The sequence below is a fragment of the Notechis scutatus genome, chromosome 9 (genome assembly GCF_049901735.1).
Source record: "Notechis scutatus isolate UNSWTSFEM ecotype Mainland chromosome 9, rNotScu1.2, whole genome shotgun sequence".
NCBI lineage: Eukaryota > Metazoa > Chordata > Lepidosauria > Squamata > Elapidae > Notechis > Notechis scutatus.
In genome coordinates this window covers 17,075,907-17,097,093 of record NC_142017.1, presented here as the reverse complement: position 1 = coordinate 17,097,093, position 21,187 = coordinate 17,075,907, and the positions used below count along the sequence as shown (strand labels likewise).

General features: G+C 40.5%; 1 protein-coding gene across 1 annotated transcript; it reads right to left on the bottom strand.

Moving 5' to 3' along the window:
• Nucleotides 1-260: 260 nt before the first annotated feature.
• LOC113414895 (galanin receptor type 1-like) lies at nt 261-21,144 on the bottom strand. The gene is made up of 3 exons (XM_026672007.2): nt 20,461-21,144; nt 9,276-9,341; nt 261-803 (listed from the first exon to the last, which is right to left on the bottom strand). The coding sequence occupies exons 1-3, from the start codon at nt 21,142-21,144 to the stop codon at nt 486-488; spliced, it is 1,068 nt and encodes a 355-aa protein (XP_026527792.1). The 3' UTR covers nt 261-485.
• Nucleotides 21,145-21,187: the final 43 nt, after the last annotated feature.

Sequence of the window (21,187 nt, the reverse complement as noted above, 5' to 3'; positions counted from 1 at the left end):
AAACCATGGTGGATGGGTAATATAACCATGGTGTGCGTGATGGATAGGTAATAAAACAATGGTGAACATGGTGGATGGGTAATATAACCATGGTGTGCATGAACCATGGTGAACATGCTGGATGGGTAATATAACCATGGCGTACATGATGGATAGGTAATAAAACCATGGTGAGTGAGCATGAGAGATAGGTAATATCACAATGGTGAACTTGACAGATGGGTTATTAAATCACCATGGTGAATATCAGAGATGGGTAATATAACCATGGTGAACATGAGAGATGGGTAATTTAATAATGATGAACCTGACTCATGAATCCTATCACCATGGTAAATATGATGGATGGGTAAGTATTACCCTGGTGAACATGATGAATGACCTGCTCAGGCCAGCTTTCCCCAAGATGAACTCATTTCTGAACACTTCTGTATCGCCACTCGTTTGCTTTTCATCCCATACTACTTTGAGCTTCGGCTTCCCTTTCACACATTGGTTGTGGAGTGAGTGGTGGAAAAATTCTCCATGCGAACTCTCACCAGCTTCTCGGCAGGGGCTGGCTGAAGGAGGAGCTTGCAAGTGAAGACTTGGCGGCAGGCGTTGCGGAAATTCTCCGAGAGAAAAGCATAGATGATGGGGTTGATGCAGGAGTTCCCGTAGGCCAAGCAATGGGAGATGATGCGGAAGATGAAGGAGGCATTGTTCAGGGGGAACTGCCCAAATTCTGCCCACATTGTGATGATGTGGTGTGGGAGCCATGAGATCAGGAAGACGGCAACAACCAGCAGGACAGTCTGGGCTGTCTGCAGGAAAGAAAAGAATACCAACATTTTGGAGAGACAAACTGTGTAAACTGCAGTTGGCACATCATCATTTTATTTTTTTACAAAGATGCCACTTTGTTTAACTCTATGTCAAGTGATGAGCAAGAGTCGGATTGCCAACATTCAACTCTTTCCAACCCGACAGCTATCAAAAGATTTTTTTTTTTAATGTAGTTCTTAAACTGGGTTCGGAACAGTTTAACAACAAACATACTTTTATTTCTGCTGCAGAGAGTTGGGAGATTAATATCGCAAATGATCTCATCCCTCAAATGAGCTTGGATATTTTCATTTTGGGGGAAAAAAGCACTGTTTTATTGTTTCTTGTTTAATTGTTCTGCTGTTTTAATTTTATTCCTGGCAGTGCTTTACAGTCTTGATGTGAGGCCATCAAGAAATCTCAAATCTCTATAAAGAAAATTTTTATAAGATGTTTTACAGATGGCACTTAGCACCAGCAAAACTAGCCAAAATCTTCAAAGATAAATCAATTAAATGTTGGAAATGTCATCAAACACCAGAACATATTACCATATGTGATGGCCTTGTATAGAAGCTAAAAGATATTGGACTAAAATACACACATGGCTGCAAAAAATGATTAAACAGCATACAGATTTGAAGCCTGAAATATTTTTATTAGGAATAATACCTGGAGGTTATAGTAAAGAAAAAACACACTTAATTATACATGTATTAACAGCAGCTAGAATTGTATTTGCTCAAAATTGGAAAAGTGATAAGATACCAATAGAGGGAAAAATAATTGAAAAAATATTTGAATGTGCTGAAATGAATAAATTAACATTAGAAATTAAAGAAAAAGAAGAATCTGAATATTACATGGTATGGGACTTGTTTTATAAATGGCTGGAAAATAAAATTAATTAAAAGATATTAGATGTAATTATAAAGCAATAAGAGAAAACTAGTGTAATACATATACTGAATATATATATATATATATATATATATATATATATATATATATATATATATATATATATATATATATATATATATATATATATATATACACACACACACACACACACACACACACACACACACATATGGGAATGTGATTATTGTTATATGGTTATACTGTTAAGAATATTATTAGTAATTGTTAAGCACATGAAATATGTACCTAATAAACACACGATTGAAATGGAATGGATTTATTGTATGTTAAAAATTTTAAAAATTAATCAGCGAAAAAAAAAGAAATCTCAGTCTCTCCATCATTCTCCCTCCCTCCCTTTCTTCTCTCACACAACATACACACAGAGAAAGCGAGAGATAATTTAAGTGTTGTGCAGTGGTTATGGTGTTGGATTAGAATTGGGGAGAGTCCAGTTTTAATTCTCTTTCAACCAGAGAATTTCACTGGGTGATTTTTGGGCCAGTCACTCACACATCAACCTACTTCATTACATTGTAAGGAAAAATAAGACAGAACATTGGGTATCACTGTCTTGAAGCCCTGAATGAATGAGAGGTAGGATAAAAATCTTTAAAAGTTATGGGAGAGTCGCTTACTAAGATTGGGTTCATATAACATGCTTAAGCAGGTTGGTTTCACATCTAGCAGACAGATCCTTGCAGTGTGATAAACTCAATTAGCAATAACTTGAGTTCGTTTTTTACACTTCTGTCTGTGAATCCAATCTGTTCATCTTGACTGCTTAATGCAATGTCTCTCACCCTCCCCAGCAACTTTAAGATGTGTGTGGACAGCATGCTGACTGGGGAATTCTAGGAACTGAAATCCACATATCTTAAAGTTGCTGAGTATCACAAACACTGGCGTAATCTATTGCATGATTCCCCCAAAGGGGCCCATTTGTTAAACAGGAATGTAAAGTTATAAGGACCTTGGACAGTTCACCTTCCCTTCTATGATTGACGATTTTCTGCTGACTGTAAAGAATGCTTGACCTTCTACAACAGGGGTGTCAAACTCATGGGGTCACGTGACATATTGGGACTCCCTCCCCTTTGATAAACTGGGCGTGGGCGTGGCTAGCGTGTGATGCATTTGGCCCGTGGGCTGGGAATTTAACAGCCCTCTTCTACAACCTCAAACTCCTGCATGGTTCCTCAGGCATTATAAAAACCATTCAGGATTCCCCACCCCCCTGGACTGAGGGTTCAAGTACCAAGACAGCTGCATCCTCATTCTAAGAAAGGACAAAAAGAAACCTTGAAGGGTTTCCCCGAATTGAGGATCTTGTTATAATGTGAAGTTTGAAAATATGATACCCCGTTGGCACTGGTGCACAAATGTGGTTAGTAGGTTCTTTAGGATTTGGAAACTGTAGATTCAAACCAGGATGACGAAGCGTCCAAAATATTTTATGAAATAAATAGTAAGAGAGATACTGAGAAAAAAGACACACCAAACATTAACCTCAGACTATCTACTATTGACCTCACCCCTTTCCTAAGAAGTCTGTAGGGGGCGTGCATAAGCGCACCAACGTGCCTACTGTCCCTGTCCTATTGTTTATTTTTATTTTTTTCATATGTATCCATTTCATGTATTCATAACTATGTTTATACTTAAACCTATTACCTTGTAAGCGATTGTCAAATCAAATAATTAAAAAAAAAAAAATAAAAAAACCCAAATCTCTTCAACTTGCAAGGACCTCCAAAGAAATGGTAGTGAATGAAACACAAGAAGTTATATTATTACCTTTATTTGTCAGAGTACAACATGTGTACAATGAGATTGGCTGAGATTGGCTGAGCCTCCCTTCGTGCACACACACCCCAACACAACTCACAGTAAGGACAGAAGTCTCTAACCCAGTCCCAATCTTATTACACTATGTGACCTTGTTGCGCAATGCGCCAACCCTGCAAGTCTATCATACTATGTTGACGTGAAATTATTTTCTGTTCAGAAGTCTGACAGCCCATGGGTAGAAACTGTCTTCAGCTGCTTTGTGGTTGACGCATGTGCTGCACACATCTAGCCCTTGACAATTTGGAGAGGGGAAAAAAATTGAACGTCCCTGTTTGTTCAATAGCAAGCTATTATCTGCACTGTCCTTTTAACACTACTTACTTTCTGGGAGCTCACAATTATGGTCAGGTTTGGATTTAATTCATCACCCAAACTTCACCGCAGAGGTACCAGCCCTACATTAGCACTTCCAGGACTAAAATGCTGTTGAAAATAATTACAAAGCTCTTGGTTACGTCCAGAAAGCGAAGTATTTTGTCCTGAATGCATTCAGTGGTTGGCTGCGCAGGGTGGGGGGTGGGGGATAAAACCCAGAACCTCTGAGTCATTTGTTGAATAGCTTTCAATGGTACTGCCTTGAGATTTGTTTTGGTAAACTCTGACTAAATAATTGCCATGCAAATGGCAAAGAGGAAGGGTGGGGGTGATGGAGGAAAAGCATCTTCTGGCAGAGATGCTCCAAAGCCATCAGGATCAGACATAGCAACATCTTGGAGTGGATTGAAGTGTAACCTTGGCCAACAGACAAACCAAAGTAAAGTTTGTTGTGATTACTCCTCAAATTACGACTGGTCATTTGGGCCTCTTGGACATTATTTCAACCTTTTAAACCTGCCTGCAAAAGATCCTTTTGTCCCTAAAATCTATATATATAAAAGCGAAATATCACTCATGCATCATCACAAAATCAAGTTTGTAGACTTTACAGTTCTGGAGATTTTGTGATGATGCGTGACATTCAAATATATATATTATATATATATATATATATATATATATATATATATATATATTCTGTATTCTATATATATATATATATATATATATAGTATCTACAGAATACAGAATACAGAAGCCTGATGATGGCAGATGAGATTCTGCTGAAACGTTGCTACAACTTTAAAAGCACAACTATAATGATGTGGGAAAATACCCGAACAAAGCTGAATACCATACATGTAAGTACCCGCGAAAACTTAAGAAAACGTATATATATATACATATACATATACATATACATATACATATACATTTACTTTTACATTTACATTTACATTTATATTTATATATTTGATTTGTCAATTGCTAACAAGATAATAGGTAAAAGTATAAACATAGTTATGAATGCATGGATACATATAAGAAAAATAAAAGAAACAATAGGACAGGGATGGTAGGCACGTTTGTGCGCTTATGCAAACCCCCTACAGACCTCTTAGGAAAGGGGTGAAGTCAATAGTAGACAGTCTAAGGTTAAAGTTTTTGGGGTTTGGGGAAGAAACCACAGAGTATTCCAGACATTGACCATTCTGTTGCTGAAGTCGAATTTCCTGCAATCAAGTTATATAGAAGGAGGAGGAGGAGGAGGAGGAGGAGGAGGAGGAGGAGGAAGAAGAAGAAGAAGAAGAAGAAGAAGAAGAAGAAGAAGAAGAAGAAGAAGAAGAAGAAGAAGAAGAAGAAGAAGAAGAAGAAGAAGAAGAAGAAGAAGAAGAAGAAGAAGAAGAAGAAGAAGAAGGTGGTTTATAGATCCACTCTTGTCCCTGCATAAACCAAAATTATAATGTTATTTTTCCCCACAATGCCTCCCGATCCTTAGCCTGTAGGTAAAACAACTCTGGGAATGAGGCCACTGGTGTAAAAACAACCAGCCAGGTTTGAAAGCTGCTGGTTCAAATAGTAGCTCTGCAAACCTTTGGCCTGGCGCTGCAGCAATTAGAATAAAATATTTCTGGCCAAATTCACCAGCCAACATCTTTTCCATCCAATTAGCAGAGAGCACTCTTGTTTCTCTGTTTTGCACACAGATACGCAATTCTCACTGGCTTCTTAATTTTTAAGTGGCCTGAATGAGAAAAGGAGAAGGTCTCTAATGGTTTGCCATAAGAGATGGCAATTGCTTCTCCCTGCTAAGGAGGAAAGTTGGAGTGATTTCAACTGAATTCAGAGTGTGAGGCCTTCTTGGAGCTGCTGAAAGGATTCTGTTGTAAGAAGGTTCCACACCCATTTGCACTATTCAGGTGACCCCCGAGGGCACAGATAAACCTCCCAGTGGCCTCAACAACTCTCAAAAAGAGTGCTAACGACTAGATGACTGCAGGGAATATAAATCCTTCGACCTTCCACCATTCAACCAGAATTGAAGAAGCTTCTTGGATGAGAAGAAAAACATCTTCAAGGAAAACCAAAGTCCAGTTGCCTCTTGAAAAAAGCACCTTTGGGACAACCATGACCTGGATGGCCGACAATCTCCATGAGCAAATAACTACTACAAGAAACCAGTCTAGTCGCAATTATATCTGTTATGGTTGAAATGAACAAACCCTGCATTATGCCCCATTTATATCCATCAATATGATATAATTATCATATTGCTGAGCATAATATTATAGGAGCAGGAACTAAACAGCTAATGGCCAGAATTTTTCCAGGAAAAAAAATGCTTTTGATGGAAAAACCAATTTGCTGTCTAATACATATACAAGAGCAAATTATTTTAAATTATGTCAGTCATCAAATAGCAGGAGTATCTGAGTTTTCTGTTTTTCTTTTTTAAAAGTAGGCCTGGCAGCCAAAGGAATCCAGAGTGGAAGAATGAGGCCTCCTTGGAATTATCTCCTGCTTCTGTCATTTTGTGGGATGTTTTGGACTCTCAATAGTTTTGTTCTTGATGACAAACAGACTCAAGGTGGCTGTTACTGTACAGTCAGATCATCCTTTTGCAGATGAGATACAGGCAGTTCTTGATTTTACAGATTAACAGAGTTGGACGGGACCTTGTAGGTCATCTAGTCCAACCTGCTGTGTAAGCAGACCCTACACCATTTCTGACAGTCCAGTTTTTTCTTGAAAGCCTCCAGTGATGAAGGTTCCATAACTTCCAAAGACAACTTCTGTTCCATGGGTGGATTGTTCTCACTGTCAGAACAATTTGTTTCCTGAACTGGCCTATCTTGAAGGATTGATAGCTGCAAAAGATGATGGCCTTCTCTCCATGAGATGCCTTCAAGCAGACAACCACATTTAAATTCTCATTCTGTTTAGTCTGCCCAACACAACAAACCGCATAATTTGCCCAACTATGAATAAATCAAAATTGGTTTGGATCACGTATACTAAGCCATAAACCAGAACTTACAAATCCTGCGGCCACAGACTATCTTCAGTTACAGAATCTGGGTAAACATAAATTCCATGTGTACAGTCAAATGTATCACGACATCAGAAAGGACTGGAATCAAAGCAAGACCATTACCAAGTCCATAAAAGGCCACAAAGTAGAGCCAGTTTGGAAGTCCTCCATAACTCTTCATTGGAGGTTTTAACAACAACAACAAAAAAGGCAAATTAAGATAAGGGAAACAAAGAAACAGCAGCTCCATTTAGTTTTAATAATAAAGCTGTTTCTAACTATCTATGGGTACAGATAGTCCTGTATGGCTTTCAGAAGTACAAAAATTGCTTTTGAGATCATTTTACCCAACAGGAATATATTTGCGGGAAGGATATGCGTGTTTAAAAAATTAAGATGGAAATTGTAAACATCCAAGCAAAATCCTGTACCTTACAAAAGCATGATGCCTATTAAGGGATGTTCTCAGTTTTTAAGATTGTTAATCTGAAGCAAGCAACAAAGAAGCCCTCCCCAAAACTCCCTGCAATTTTAAGAAACAAAACATTAATTTGGAACTTTACTGTTATTTTTTTTTATAACTGTATGTTTATCTTCCCTTTGTGGCACTATTTCAAATTAACATTGGGTTTCCTTGTAACATTTGGTGAATAAAGGGATGATAAACTGATTAAAATCCTTGCTTGGAAACACATTTACCTGGGCAAAAAACACTCTGATCCAACATGGTCATCTTGCTAATTGGTTGTGAAACAGCAAACCAGCAGTTCACAGAAATTTTAAATATGCACAGCATGTAAACCCTTAACCTTAAACGCCTGCAAGAAGACAAACCATTGGCTCACTCATATTTTTTTCAGGAAAAAAAAATATTGCTAGTTATTATCACCCTCCATGAGTTTCTTACGTGAAAATTCAGTTGATTGCACAACAAAGATTCCACCGCTTTCCAAAAAGGGGGTTATGTATTTATTTGTTTGTTTATTTGTATCCTGTCTTTTTACAAATAACTCAAGTGGGCAAACTCATTGAACACACCTTCCTCTTCCTACTTTCCCCACAAGTCCTGTGTGGTGGGTTGGGTTGAGAGAGAGAGGGACTGGCCCAAAGGATCTCAGCTGGCTTTCATGGCTTAAGGCAGGAACTCATGCTCTTCTGCTTTCTAGTCTGGTGCTTTAACCACTAAATCAGACCGGTTCAACCAGGGTTCAGTTCTTTATCTGCTTACATATAACAGACAGAATCCTGCCAGAATAAATGCTTACTATAGAAAAACAGAATAACAGAGTTGGAAGGGACCTTGTATGTCATCTAGTCCAATCCACTGCCCAAGCAGGAGACTGCCATTTCTTACAAATGGCAGTCCAGTCTCTTCTTGAAAGCCTCCAATGATGAAGCTCCCACAACTTCCGAAGGCAACTTCTTGTCCATGGGTGGATTGTTCTCACTGTCAGAAAATGTCTCCTTATTTCCAGGTTGAATCTCTCTTTGATCAGTTTCTGCCCATTATTCCTTGTCTGGCCTTCAGGTTCTTTGGAAAACAGGTTGACCCCCTCCTCTCTGTAGCAGCCCCTCAGATATCAAAACACTGCTACCATGTCTCCCATGGTCCTTCACTTCTTCACTACTACTCTTACCCTAATGAATATATCCTAGGGAGTGGCTATTTATAGAATGAAATAGAAATAGAAATAGAAATAGAAATAGAAATAGGAATAGAAATAGAAATAGAAATAGAAATAGAAATAGAAATAGAAATAGAAATAGAATAACAGAGTTGGAAGGGACCTTGGAGGTCTTCTAGTCCAACCCCTTGCGTAGGCAGGAAACCCTACACCAGACAAATGGTTATCCAACATCTTTTTTGAAACTTCCAATGTTGGAGCATTCACAAGTATTTGGCAAGTATTTGAATCTTTCTGTCTCCTAACCAGTGGTGGGATTCAATTTTTTTAACTACCGGTTCTGTGGACATGGCTTGGTGGGCATGGCAGGGGAAGGATGCTGTAAAATCACCAGTCAGAGGTGATATTTGCTGGTTCTTCGAACTACTCAAAATTTCCGCTACTGGTTCTCCAGAACCGGTCAGAACCTGCTGAATACCAGCTCTGCTCCTAACCATCTCTGAGCTGGTCTGTTTCTTGTCCTCCCACTCCCTTTCTACTAGAATATGCTCCCTTCTTTCTGGGAAACTGCCACCTCATTGTTGTCCTTCACACCAGCTCCCCCTCCCTCCCTTCCGTGGGCATCATCTCTCATAGAAACAGACGTACCACATTTTGATTACTTGATTACACAAAATATCTTCCTCATCTACCATGCTTAGTAATTGCTGTTTGGCATTTACCTTTCTCTTTGATCTGTCTGACTTCCTGGAAATATTCTTCACTTTTTTATGAAGGTGATATAAAACCTACGAAAAGAAAGAATGAAAGAAAATGTTGCCTTATTTCAGAAAAATATCCGTTTTTTTCCCCCAGCCCATTGCTGGAGTTTGCAAGAGAATAATGAACCTTCCCCCTAATTTAATCAGGCTTCAAGTGAGATCGTTGTAACCCCTTGCTTTTTTAAATAGCCTCTCAGGTGTTTTTAAGACACTGCACAACGTATTAGCTGTTTATATACTACTAAAACTCTCCAGTCTGTTTGTCTATCTGTAATCTTCAACTGGGCAAAATGGAGCATCGCAGGACAACCATTTTTTAAAATCAAGGTAGCTCAAATGGACTAATGTAGAGACAGGAGTAGCAGAACCTGGGGATGGAGTTTAAAGAGGGATCAGCCTAGAATCTCTACATAGCCACAAATGAACTAACTCCAATCACCACCACCCTTGAATTCTGTTGACCCTTACCTAGTTCATAGCAGGTTGGTCAGAAATATTCATGTGCGCAGACTTAGGTAGCAATAAATTAGTTTAACTGAACCTTCACATGTGGAGCTGATCCTTCATGCCTGATATCAGCTGAAATTCAGGGCCCATTACTTTCGCGGGACTGAAATTTCAGGAACCTTCAGATTAGTTTTATTGACAAAATTATGGCTGTTGCAGCACTACCACACCACCCTGCAGTCCCGCTGTAATGCCCTGCAGCATCACCGTGCCATTGCAACCAACCATGGTAACGTGGTCATGATTTCTGACACTCCCTGCCACTGTCCCACAAACAAAGTCAATGGGAAAGCCAGCAGGAAGTCAAAACTTGTTTCCATTGCGCCTACTTTTTTTGCCCACTCGTGGCCATTCTGTTTAATGGTTTAAGTAAGGAAATATTTCTGAAACAATGAACAAAACTGTTCATAGGTGGTCCAGTATATACATACTTTTTTTTTTCCTTCTGCTCAATCATGTCTGATTCTCAGAGATTGCCTGGACTAGACCTGCAATTTTCTTGGCAAGTTTTTTTTTGGAAGTGGTTGCCCATTGTCTTCTTCCTAGGGCTGAGAAAAAGTGACTGGCCCATGGTTTCCTGATTTCTAGCCCTGATGCCTTCTTCAGTACAGCAAACCACACAATATACTAAATGCTTAATTAATGGAAAAGCTAGTTTTTCAGGGGAAGGGAAGAAAAGAGAAGAGAAGAGAAGAAGGGGAGGGAAAGGGAAGGGAAGAGGAGAGGAGAAGGAGAGGGGAGGGAAGAGGAGGGAAGAGAAGAGAGGAAGGGGAGGGAAAGGGAAGAGAAGAGAGGCAGGTGAGGGGAAGGGAAGAGAAGATAAAGGGAGGGGAGAGGAGAGAAGAGAAGTAGGGGAGGGAAAGGGAAGGGAAGAGAAGAGAAGAGAAAGAGAAGAGAAGAGAAGAGAAGAGAAGAGAAGAGAAGAGAAGAAGAAGAAAGAAGGTGAAGATAAGGGGAGGAGAGGAGAGGGAGAGAAGAGAGGAAGGGGAGGAGAGAGAAGGGAAGAAGGAAGGAAGGGAAGGGAAGGGAAGGGAAGGGAAGGGAAGGGAAGGAAGAGAAGAGAAGAGAAGAGAAGAGAAGAGAAGAGAAGAGAAGAGAAGAGAAGAGAAGAGAAGAGAGAGAAACTTTGGAAGCTGGACAAATACAACCACTAAATCCTGGACTGCATCAGTTTAACATTTTGTGTAAATCCACCTAACAAGCTGTTGGCCGTCACCTTAGATCACTGTTCAGCTTCGGGGAGGTTACATCTGTCAAGAGCCACTAATCTTAATGGAATTGTTTTATCTCCTGTTTGAAAGGCATTGTATTTCTGTGGCTCAGGGTTGACATAACATTGTGCTAATTAACCTGCATCTGTTTTGTTTATGCAAAGGGATTCTTCTCCTTATCCCTTGCTCCTCAGGGCTGAATTGCTCAACCTTCCACCTGCTATTTACATTTGAAGAAGCACAGTGAAAAGAGATATTAACCGCCTTCGTACAATTAATACCATTTAGGCCTAAATGATCCGTTGCTGAGAAGCAACCGCAGCAAAGAGAGATCTTGCCTGGATTGGACTCTTGCAGACCCCCAAGGGCTACTTAACTATTCTAGAAGATATATCCAAGAAGCATCTTGGTGTAGTGCTGGATTAGAAAGTAGGAGGCCACAAGAGCTAGTCTTGCTTAAGCACAGAAGCCAGCTGGGTGACTTTGGGCCAGTCCTTCTTTCTTGGCCCTAGGCAGAAGAAGACAATGGCAAACCAGCTTGGTCTAATGGTGGAGGCACCAAGCTAGAAACCAAGAGACCATAAATTCCAGTCCTGCCTTAGCTGGTTGGTTGACTTGAGTTAATCACCAGGGAAAAGTGAGGTCAAGTCCCACCTTAGCCATGAAAACCAACTGGATGATTTTGAATCTCTCTCTCTCTCTCTCTCTCTCTCCCTCCCCCTCCCTCTCTTCCCAACTCATCTCACAGGGTTGTTGTGGGGAAAATAGGAGGACAAAGCAGTATTAGATATGTTTGTTGCCTTGACTTGTTTATAAAAATAATGATGGAAGGATATAAATTAAATAAACGAACAATCAAAGTGAATAAAATCACCTCCAAAATCTTGCCAAGACAACTGCAGGGACTTATCAAAGAGCTTAGGAGCCTATTGTTGTATTTAAATTAAAATAATCCTAAAAACCAGAAAGGCAAAACATTTAAAAGATGTTTTAAAAATCCTGAAAGATTCCTGGGTTCAAGAACCCTAAAACCTTTCATGAGTTCTTATCAGTGTCCTTCTTTTTACCCAAATGCTATACTTGGTATGTGACATTTATTTATTTATTTATTTGATTTGATTTTATTTGTCAATTGCTTACAAGATAATAGATATAAGTATATACATAGTTATGAATACATGAAATGGGTACATATAAGAAAAATAAAAGAAACAATAGGATAGGGACGGTAGGCACGTTGGTGCGCTTATGCACACCCCCTACAGGAAAGGGTGAGGTCAATAGTAGACAGTCTAAGGTTAAAGTTTTGGGGGTTTGGGGAAGAAACCACAGAGTCAGGTAGAGTATTCCAGACATTGACCACTCTGTTGCTGAAGTCGTATTTCCTGCAATCAAGTTTGATGCGGTTAACCTTGAGTTTGTATCTATTGTGTGCTCTTGTGTTGTTATGGTTGAAGCTGAAGTATTCATTGACAGGTAGGACATTGCAATCTATGATTTTATATACCATACTTAGATCAGACCGAAGATGGCATAATTCAAGGTTTTCTAGGTCTAGAATTTCAAGTCTGGTGGCATAAGGTATTCTACAACGAGTAGAGGAGTGTACTTCTCAACATGTCACGCTAAATTCTCAGATGTTGGTGCCTTGATGGGCTATAACACCAGATGGTTGATCTGCCAGATGAGCTTGCTCTTGTGTAAGTGAGGACCAGGGATTATTTTTTGTGTGCTGTAATTCCAGACTCTCTCACCCACGCTCAATTTATGTGGAAGGCTATCTCTACCCAACTGTTATGGTTTTTTTTTACACAAGGTCACTGGTGGAATGGAAAAAGGATGGATTTTTTTTATTAAAAAAGTGAAATTGTAGACTTCTGAAAGGATATTGCTGCTTTCTCCTTCCAGACATAACATCAAATCAAAGTGGAGGAAAAAATGGAAACCCAGAAGAGGTTGCTTTTTTAAATCCAGCTTTATTTCCAACCAATTTACATATCAAAGATAAATGGTGTAAGCTTTTGGTCCAAAGATACAGTAAAAAGAGATGCTAGTAAGATTTGGATTAACTCCTCAAGGCTCTATTTAAGAGTCCTAGAATTTTAGCTAAGCACACTGTATGATTCATCTGGTTAGCTTATTTTGCAGTATGTTTTTGGAAGCCCAACAAGGGGTTCGGTAATCAAGATTAAAACCATGACTGTGTTTTGAGAACTCTCGAAGACTTTTAGGGCTCCATAAATGGAGTAGAATCTAGGCAGAAATAGAAATGAGGGGTATCCTGAATTATTTCCTACTAGCTAATTTTAAAGGATTTAGAAAAATGTTTCTCAACCTTCGCAACTTTAAGATGGTTGGAATGCAGTACTCAGGATTCCACAGCCAGAATGCAAAATCCTTCATTTTCCTACAAGGCTATTAATTTTTTGTCTGCCTTCTTTTAATAAAGAGGCAAAAAAAAAAAAAAAAAACCCCAGAGAGAGGTTCCATTTTATAGAATTAGCAGCTTGTAGCTCCTTTTAAACGTTTTTTTTAAAATGATAAATTAAATAGATGCAATTATATACCTGTCAAATAAACTATACTTTTAAACTTCATGAACCAAACTTTCTTTTATAAGCAAAGCAATCTTCATAGATTGCATTTAATAAACATTTTTATATCAGTGAAAGCTATTGCATATATGACTACTTTCCCCAAATTTTATGTTTTTCTAAATGTTGGTCTATTATTTCTGGAAATTTTTTACATCTTTATAACTGATTTTGAAATGCATATGTCATGGCTTAAATATCGGGTCTTGTTTTTCAGCTTTCTTACCTTTTCAGTGCTCCCCTATCTGGATAGGGCAAACACAACTATTAGTTGGCAGCAAAGAGATGTCAAAAACTTTGACTTTGTTCCATAGAGAATAGAATAGATTGGAATGGAATGGGAATGGGAATAGGAATAGTGGAATAAGAGTAGAGTGGAGTGGAATGGAATGGAATGGAATAAAGAATCAAGATATGATACCTTCAATAATGCCCATATGAAGAACTTGTTCTTATTTATTTCCCTTTAAAAACTCAATCATTTCTTAAAAATCTATTCCCAAACTTCAGCATAGACAACACTGCCAGCATCCATTGTTGTACTTAAAGTAAATAATCTCATAAACAAGACAGACAAAACATTTAAAAGATGTTCAGATCCTGAAAAATTCTTGAAAGCTTGTCCAAGAATCCTAAAATCTTGCACAAGTTCTCATCACTGTCCCTTTTTTAAACCTAAGTACTGTTTTGGGTGTGAAATTGCTCAATATTGTATACTAAAATCTAAACTGTTGGTGCTCCCCAACTCAAGTGTCTTGAAAAGCGATGTAGGTGACTACATAAAATTAATTTAAATATGTGCCTCAGTGAGTCAGGGTTTTGGCAAGATTTAAGAATCTAATTTAAGATGAATGAACTTATTTTTGATGGTTCTCTTGCGATAACCATCCTTTTGCTCCTGTTAAAAGTGATTTATGTACATTTTTCATACTTATGACTCTTGCAGAATCCCCACAATCATATCAGAATTTGGATGCATGGTAACTGTAGGAATAGCTAACACCCAAGAAGATAGGCTCAAGATCCAGATGGATCTTGACAGACTAGAACACTGGGCTATATCTAACAAAATGAAATTCGACATAGAGAAAAGTAAAGTCCTATACTTAGGCAAGAAAAACCAAAAGTACACATATAGACTGGGTGAAACCAGGCTCAATAGCAGTAACTGTGAGAGGGATTTTGGAGTCTTAGTAGACAACCAGCTAAATATGAGCCAGCCGTGTGCAGCAGCAGCCAAAAAAGCTAATGCAATCCTAAGTTGCATTAACAGAGGGATACAATCAAGATCAAGGGAGGTACTAATACCACTCTATAAAGCCTTAGTAAGACCACATCTAGAGTACTGCATCCAGTTTTGGTCACCACACTATAAAAAAGATGTTGAGACTATAGAAAAAGTACAGAGAAGAGCAACCAGGATGATTAGGGGACTGGAGGCTAAAACATACAAAGAACGGTTGCAGGAACTGGACCTGGCTAGTCTAGTGAAGAGAAGGACCAGGGGAGACAGGAGAGCAGTCTTCCAATATTTGAGGGGCTGCCACAGAGAGGAGGAGGGGGTCAAGTTATTTTTCAATGCACCTGAAGGCCAGACAAGGAATAAAGGATGGAAACTGAACAAGGAGAGATTCAACCTAGAAAGAAGGAGACATTTCCTGACAGTGAGAACAATCAACCAACGGAACAGAAGTTGACCTCGGAAGTTGTGGGAGCGCCATCACTTGAGACCTTCAAGAAGAAGAAGAGATTGGTTCATATTTGTGACGGCTGCAGTGTTCCAAGATCATGTGATCACTTTTTGCGATTGTCTGACAAGCAAAATAATGGGGAAATCAGATCGACTTAACAACTGTGTCATTAATTTAACGACCGCAGTAATTCACTTAACCGCTGTGGCAAAAAGGGTTGTAAAATGGGCCAAAAATTCACCAAACCAATGGCTCCCTTAGCAACAGAAATTTTGGGCTCCGTTGTGATTGTAAGTTGAGGACTACCTGTATTATAGGAATATGGCTGACATTAGCAGCAACGATGGTTCTTGCCACATGCAACTTTTTTGCACTGTTATTGTAAACAGCAGTTGGGCATTTATTTTCAGGCCCTCATTATTATTTAAGAGTTCATTTGTTTAATGCTGTAGTCAAGGTTTAGTTCTGCATGTTTTATCTTTATTTTAAAAAATGAGTAAACTATTAGGAGGAGAAAAAGTGTATCCTGTCCTCTAACGAAATTTAGATTAACCTTTTGAAAACAGAGTCTTACTGCATTACTGTAACCAAGCAATGAATGTACTTAACCATTAGGTCTAGGAGACTAGAGTACTTATGTCAATTAATTAGAAGAAAATGCATCTATTAACGATAGCATTTATTATCTGCCTTGCTGGCAGGCTCACTCAGAGCAGTGACGCAGAAGGAAATCGTTTGAATTCCCAAGTTACTACTGAGGTTGGAAGGGAATTGGGAGTTTATTTGGTTTAGTTTATGGCCCTCTGCAGTGGTGGGATTCAAAGTTTTTTTACTACCGGTTCTGTGGGCATGGCTTGGGTGGCGTGGCAGAGGAAGGTTATACTGTAACATCCCTATGCCCTCCCCACCTCACTAACCTGTTTTCCAGCTCCGTTCTCCTGTGCAGGGCAAAGAAGAACCAGCTGATCAGCGGGGATTCGGGAGGCAAAGAATAGATGGGTTGGCAGGGCCAGTCAGAGATGGGATTTGTCGGTTCTCCGAACTACTCCAAATTTCCACTACCGGTTCTCCAGAACTGGTCAGAACCAGCTGAATCCCACCTAAAGAAGTCCCAACACTGGATTCATAGAGCCCACACCATCCCTTCCCTTCAAATACAGAACCAACCCGGGTCTGGGAAGGCAAGGAGGGAAGGAAGTGATGTCATATATGTCATGATGTTATCGAACTAATGACACCAATGAGGACATTGTGGAAACATATCATCCACACTATGGATATAAGGTTCTCATTAGGCATGTGACATCACCACAGCTGGTACCAAACCAGGAGTGCTCCTGGTGTTACAATCTTGGCCATTGGAAAACTCCGCTGATTTATTTCTGTCTCAGTGGCAATATGCTCCAAAACTGATTTATTTTTTTCTTTTGCGGGGGGCAGGGGGTCTTGAGATTTTCTGTCTTTCCCTTTGGAGAGAATCTTTCCTTTCCTTTCTTTTTTTCCTTTCCTTTCCATCTCCTTCCTTCCTTCTCATTCTCATCTCCTTCCTTCCTTCCTTCCTTCCTTTTCCCATCTCCTTCCTTCTCCTTCTCATCCTCATCTCCTTCCTTCCTTCCTTCCTTCCTTCCTTCCTTCCTTCCTTCCTCCTTCCTTTTCCCATCCCTCCTTTTCTCATTCTCCATCTCCTTCCTTCTTCCTTCCAATCCTTCATCCTTCCTCCCTCCCTCTCTCCTTCCTTCTCCCCTCCTTCCTCCCTCCCTTTCTCCCTCTCCTTCCTTCCCTTCCTTCCTTCCTTCCTTCCTTCCTTCCTTCCTTCCTTCCTTCCTTCCTCCCTCCTCCCCTTCCTTCCTTCCTTCCTTCCTTCCTTCCTTCCTTCCTTCCTTCCACCTCCTTCCTTCCTTCTGCCATCTCCTTCCTTCTCATTCTCATTCTCATTCTCATTCTCATTCTCCTTCCTTTCCTTCCTTCCTTCCTTCCTTCCTTCCTTCCCTTCCTTCCTTCCTTCCTTCCGCCCTCCTTCCTTCCTTCTGCTCCTTTCCTTCCTTCCTTCCTTCCATTCCTTCCTTCCTTCCTTCCTTCCTTCCTTCCTTCCTTCCTTCCTTCCTTCCTTCCTTCCTTCCTTCCTTCCTTCCTTCCTTCCTTCCTTCCTTCCTCCTCCCCCCCTCCCTCCCTCTGGCTCATGAACAGAAGGTTCCATAAATAGAATACTGGTTTGATGACTTTGCAAGCTTTCCTGCCTCCATAACCCAGATAAATCAAAGGGTTAAAATTGATAGGAACTTAAGATCTAGTGGTATCCTGGATCAAGGGGATACCAGGCACTTCCAGGAGAAAATGGACAGGATCTCTCATAAAGGAGACTTTTGTCCTAATTAAAGGTGTGCTGTGTTATATTCAGAGACCCGACTGTTTGAATACACTTTGGAAATGGGCTTTACAGTTTGATGATCGTGAAACTGATTTATAAACTAATTAGGTACTCTTGGAGGAAATTACTTATCAGATTTACATTCTACTTTTCATCAAGAGGAAAGGACAACGCTCCATATAGTCTACCACCCTGCAGATTTCCCCTAATGTTACGTAGGACTGCTGCAGGGAGAGAAGCTGGGGCCAAGCCATCAACTGCAAAAGGAATTAGAGATGACCTTTATAGCAGTGATCCCCAACCTTTTTTATGCCGCGGCCCGGTACCGGCATCAGCTGGGCACCGCGGCCCAGTACCGGCATCAACTGGGCGCCGCCATCTTTTTTTGACGAAAAAGTGCTTCTGGTGACCTCACCGGAAGCACTTTTTCGTCAAAAAGATGGCGGCACTAGCGCCGTGAGCTTTTCGGTGAAATGGCTTTCTACCGGGTAGAAATGGCTTTCTTGATGAAAGCCGGAAAAAAGCTCACCGGAAGCACTTTTTATCAAAAAAGATGGCGGCGCCCAGCAACCAGCGGCCCGGTAAGACTTGTTCTGCGGACCGGTGCCGGTCCGCGGACCGGCGGTTGGGGACCCCTGCTTTATAGGAAAGAACCATGAAAGAGACAGTTGGAGAAACAATTCCAAGCTCCAGAGGGCGAAGCAAGGGTGAGTAAGAAATTCAACATAATCCCACCTTGATTCTGCTAGTTTAATTTGAAGAACCTTTCAAGATTGATGTCAGCTCTTCAACATTGGCCAGCTCAAAAAACAACAACAACCACCAACAGGTATGGTAAGGAGACCAAGAATGCTAACTATTGTAATAGAGCAGCGTTTCTCAACCTCAACAACTTAAAATCCCAGAATCCCCCATGCCTGCATGCTGGCTTGGGGGATTCTGAGAGTTGAAGTCCACCCGTCTTAAGGTCCTTGAGGTTGAGAAGCAATCTAAAAGTTGGGCTGGCTCAGTTAAGAATGGAGAATCACGAGTACGGAGAAGCGGAATAAGTTTAATACCTTCTCCTGGGGGAAAAATTTCTTCTAGTATAGGGGTCTCCGAGCTTGACAACTTTAAGACTTGTAGACTTCAAATCCCAAAATGTTTAATATCTGGCTGAGAAATTCTGAGACTCAAAGTCCACCATTCTTAAAGTTGTCAAGTTCGGAGACCCCTGTTCGAGCACTAACAAATTTTTTACATTAGGAACTATCCCCTTTTCCTATGTTATTCATACCAATAGACATTCATGGTATCTTAGTCTGGGGAAGAACAAGAGGGGAAGATCCTTCTCTCTGAGGCTGGTTACTTATCTTGCTTAGAAAATGGCTTACTACCATTTGCAAAGAAATAAGTTTCACTTTTTTTTTTTTTTTTAAAAAAAGGGCCTCTATCAAGAACTATTTGGAACTGGGACAAGCAAACATCTGTATTATCCTAAAACAACCCATTTCCACAAATAAAATATTGATCACTAGAGGAAGAAAATCAATTAAAGGGAAACAGTAAAATGAGAAGGATGGGTTTGCATTTCATCAAATGATAATCAGAGGATCAAACAGCATCATCTCCATTATCTGCTTACTGTCTGAGTGTGGATATGTTCAGATTTTCTTTCCCCGGGTTTCTAAATGTTAAAAAAAAATGTTTCTTGAACAACACGATTCTGGATATAAAAAATTTCACTGCAATGATTTCTTCTTACATGTATGCATACACACACACACACACACACACACACACATATATATATATATATATATATATATATATATATATACACACACACACACACACACACACACACACACATACATACATACATACATATATGTGTGCATAGATGTAAGAAGAAATCATTGCAGTGAAATTTGGCTTCCGGCAAGAAATTTAGGAAAGGAAAGGTGGTCCCTAAGTTGAATTTAGATTTAGAAGCTGCCTGTCTGTTCTGCCAAGGTCAATTTAGAGTTTTTGAATTTGTCTAGTTTTTAGCAGAAACTCATTGGAGGGGGTGGGTGTGTAGCTCAGCAGTCAAAAATCTTTTATACCAAAATTCCCAGATTCGGCTGATTTGAAACCCCTAGACTTTTATCGACCAGTGTTGACAACATAAGGCTGCAGGGATGAATGGCTCGTGTTAATAATTGGATTTCTACACCATCTTATACCCCAGTCTGATTTAAACAAATTCAGAACAACCACTTTGGCTGGGGTTACACACTAAACTATAAGTTTACAAAAGCTGAAATTCAAGCCTGAATGTTATGAGTAACAATCTGGTTGAGCTTCAGGTATGAGCCCACCTGAAAGAGAATTGAAGCTGGGCTTGCCGTATCAAATGAACAGAGATTTTAACTTATCCTTGCCTTCCCCTTAGTTCAAGTCATGTATGGACTCACAGGGATAAATGAATGGTGAAAGACTGTTTCATGCACATGCTTGGGAGAAGTACCACTTAGACCAGGGGTCTCCAAACTTGTCCACTTTAAGCTTGAAGGACTTCAACTCCCAGATTTCCCCAGCCAGCTGGCTGGGGAATTTTGGGAGTTAAAGTCCTCCAAGCTTAAAGTGGACAAGATTGGAGACCCCTGACTTAGACCATCATGCACTGAATCTTTCTCTAGCAAAGAAGTTCTGGGATTGAGCAGGGCTGGCTTAAGAGGAGAGCCTGGCTGTGCCAACTTGAAAAAATACCTACCTCCCACCTCCACCCCCTCTTGCCCCATTGGTACCCACCTTGGTATAGCAGCATGTGATGAGCACCAGAGGTAGAAGATAACCGACCACGAAGATGGTCACCTTGTACATTTGCTTGGCTCCTGGATTGCCAGGCCAGAGTTCCCAACAGAATGAGCTGTTGGGTGCCTGCTGGTGCCCGTTTAAAAGTTCCTGGTGCTCCGCCACGGGGATGGCAAAGAGGAGAGAGAGGAACCAGATGACGGCCACCCCAAGAGTGGCATTGCGCTTGCTTCGAATGCACAGGGAGCGCTTCGCATGGACCACAGCAATGTAGCGGTCCACTGACATGGCCACCAAGGTGAAGATGCTGACGAGCATGGTGGCCATGACGAGATAGTGCACCCACTTACACAAAAAGGCACCAAAGACCCACTCTGGCAAGGAGTAGATGGTGGCCTGGAATGGGACACAGAAGAGAAGGAAGGAGAAGTCTGCAATGCTCAGGTTGAGGATGAAGATGTTGGTGGCACTGCGGGAGGGACGTCCACCTGGTGGGAGACGGCCAAGTACCACCAGCACCAGTGTGTTCCCCACCATGCCCAGTAGAAAGATCAGTCCAAACAGCACGGGGATGATCACTCTCACTGGTCCATCTCCTGTCATGCTTGGCCAACAAATCGAAGCATTGGCTTGCTTGAAATCAGTGGTGCAAAAGGGGACATTGGTTGCCACCTCCTCCATGGGGGAATCTCTTGAGGGGATGGCCCCACTTTGGGGGAGGTTT

What these genes read in the sequence shown, in the direction of transcription:
- LOC113414895 (XM_026672007.2), bottom strand. Translation starts at nt 21,144, where the DNA reads ATGGAGGAGGTGGCAACCAATGTCCCCTTTTGCACCACTGATTTCAAG. An exon ending in TCACATGCTGCTATACCAAG is followed by an intron (nt 9,342 to 20,460) that starts GTGGGTACCAAT and finishes TTCTTTTCGTAG; the next exon opens with GTTTTATATCACCTTCATAA. An exon ending in CAGACAGATCAAAGAGAAAG is followed by an intron (nt 804 to 9,275) that starts GTAAATGCCAAA and finishes TCTTTCCTGCAG; the next exon opens with ACAGCCCAGACTGTCCTGCT.